Source organism: Mustela nigripes, unplaced genomic scaffold (genome assembly GCF_022355385.1).
Source record: "Mustela nigripes isolate SB6536 unplaced genomic scaffold, MUSNIG.SB6536 HiC_scaffold_5902, whole genome shotgun sequence".
NCBI classification, from domain to species: Eukaryota; Metazoa; Chordata; class Mammalia; order Carnivora; family Mustelidae; genus Mustela; species Mustela nigripes.
In genome coordinates this window covers 68-2,646 of record NW_026745308.1, presented here as the reverse complement: position 1 = coordinate 2,646, position 2,579 = coordinate 68, and the positions used below count along the sequence as shown (strand labels likewise).

The window sequence follows — 2,579 nt, the reverse complement described above, 5'->3', positions numbered from 1 at the left end:
GAAACTTATATCAAGAAATGCTTATATAAGACAAGAAGAAAGGTCTCAAATCAATGACCTCAGCTTCCACCTTAAGAATGAGGAAAAGAACAGGGACACCTGGCTCACTCGTCAGTTGAGCAACAAACTCTTAGTTTTAGCTCAGGTCCTGATCTCAGGGTCACTGGGTCTCTGCTTGAGATTCTCTCTTCCTCTGCCCTTACACCTCCCCACTCCCGCCTCACCCCTCACTTGAATGTGCTCATGTGTGTGCTCTCCCTCTAAGATAAATAAATCAGTAAGATCTTAGGGGAAAAAAAAAGAATTAGGAAAAGAACAAATTTAACCCAAAGTAAGCAAAAGAAAGAAAATACAGATCAGAGTGGAAACAGAAAACAGACAAATAGAAAAAAATATATATAGAAAATCACTGAAACCAAAAGCTAGTTTTTAATAAGACTTAAAAAATGATCAAAAAGAAATCTAATGTCACAAGGAAATAATTTTAAGAAGTAGAGGTAATCAATAATATGATCAATCACACTAAAATCAAAACACCCAACAGCATTAATAGGCTAAGTGTAAAGTACGCATGGTGATCTCATAGAAACCCTTAACAGAGAATAAGAAATTTAGGTGTACTGGGTTCTTAATAAGTGATAAACTTTATTATTCAGGATACTCTGCCAGGATTTAAAAACGAAATTATTATGAAAGTTAAGAAAAGAAAATCTTATTTGGAGCAGAGTCAGGAGGCCGGCAGGGGGCGCTCTGTGGCCAGCCCTGGGTATCACTACAGACCCAACAGGAAGAGAGGCACCTCGCAGGTGGGTACCACTTCACTAACCCAGCTCCGGGACCTAAGGTTTCCTGCTGCCCCGGCAACAGCCCAGCCAATGAGAGACGGGCACAGTTCAGCCAATGGAGACGACCACCATCCAGCCAATGAGAAGCCACTATACTCCCAGCTCCGGGTTCCCTCCAATGGACTTTCTGTTTACAACAGCCCCCGCCCACCCACCCTCGCCTATAAGAAGAGCCCGCGGCGCTCGCTGTCCGCACCTGCCTGGGGTTGCGGCGGGAACCCTGCGGCCTGGGCTGGGGACTCGGCTCACTCCCGAGCACCGCCTCTTCGCTGGGGGAAGAGCCCGCGGTGTTGTTTCGAAGGTTAACGGTGTGTAAGTCCACAGGGCGCGGAAGGTGTCCTCGCCGTGGACTGCTAGCCCGCCCGGTCACTCACCTCCTCGGGGTGCAGGAGCGTCGTGCCCTCCGATGACCACGGGGATCCCCGCGTCTTCCAGCCGCCCCTTCCATCTCTCAATGACGGCCGCAGACCGGTCCTGGAAGCACGAGGAGCTCGCTCGGAACAGCCCCGAGGGACGCGCGAGGCCGCGTCCCCACCGGGAAGGCGGGCACTACCTGACTGGCGTCGTTGAAGACCGAGAGCTCCATGGAGCCTTGGAAGTCCTGCTGCAGGACGGACCGCAAGCACTCGTCCAGCCAGGGCTCGGCGTTGTGCACGGGGAGGATGACCGACTGCGAGCCAAAGACACCGGTTAGCGCGCCCCGGCGCCGTCAGGCCGTCCGCTCGGCGGTCGTGTCCCTGCCGGCCCCCGCGGGCTTCCCGAGGCCGAGGCCGGACTCCCCTGAGAGCCCGCGGGGAGGCCGCAGGGAGAGCCGGCGCCCGCCCCCCGCCAGCTCGCAGGCCCCCCGAGACGGAGCAGGCCAGGCCTCCCCGCCCTGGTCTGTGGGCACTTCGGAGAGCAACCGGGAGTCCGAGAGGCGACGCTCCTTCCCGACCCCACGGCGCAGGCCGTTTGCCCGTCACTGGTCGGCAGCATCGTCCTGGGGGACGAGCGTCCGCAGGTCTCCCTGCCCCGCCTGAGAATAACCTCCCGGTCTCCCTGCCCCGCCTGAGAATAACCTCCCGGTCCCTCTCTCGGCGGACGCTGGTGAAACGCGGCGGGCGCGGGGACGCCGGGACCCCGACCCTTCGGCCCTTCCGCCCTCCTCGCCCGGGGGTCTGCTGCGGGGGCCTCCCGCGGCCGCCACCAGACACACGCGTGGGAAGTGAGCGGGCCACGCCGGGCAGCCCGGCCGCCGGCAGCGGGCGGACGCGGGTCCTCGGACACGGAGGGGGGCCCCCAGCCCGGAGCCCGCGCCCGACCGGGGTGCGCACGAGGCCACGCACGGACACGCGTGTGTGCAGCGTCCACGGGGAGCGTGCGCAGGTCGCGGGGCACCGAGCCTGAATGCGGTGTGGACAAACTCGGAACCCGACGTGCAACCCAGTCAAGCCCTCGACTCCGGGCCTCCGACTCAGCGGCCCCTTCCCGGATTTGTGGGACCCGAGAAGCGGTCCCCTGCCGCACTCACGTGCTCATTTTTAAGGAAACGCTGTTTTTTAAAGGAAAAGGAGGGAGTGTTTCACTGTCCTCCAATCTGCCACGTAAAACACAACGTCCAGCCCCACGGTGGGCTTCATCGGCTTCCCGGGCTGCGGCCCCTTCGGGCGGAGACCCTCCTGGGCAGGCCCTCGGGAAGGCTGATCCTCCGCGGGGAGGAAGCGGGGGCGGGAGTAGGGAGGGGAGAGAGAAGGG

General features: G+C 59.7%; 1 protein-coding gene across 1 annotated transcript; it reads right to left on the bottom strand.

Moving 5' to 3' along the window:
• Positions 1-1,060: 1,060 nt before the first annotated feature.
• On the bottom strand, positions 1,061-2,358 carry LOC132009160 (uncharacterized; the record flags this gene model as incomplete). Its single annotated transcript, XM_059387510.1, has 3 exons — positions 1,061-1,319; positions 1,399-1,515; positions 1,904-2,358. Coding segments are annotated over 3 exons (680 nt in total), but the record flags the coding sequence as incomplete, so codon positions are not given.
• Positions 2,359-2,579: the final 221 nt, after the last annotated feature.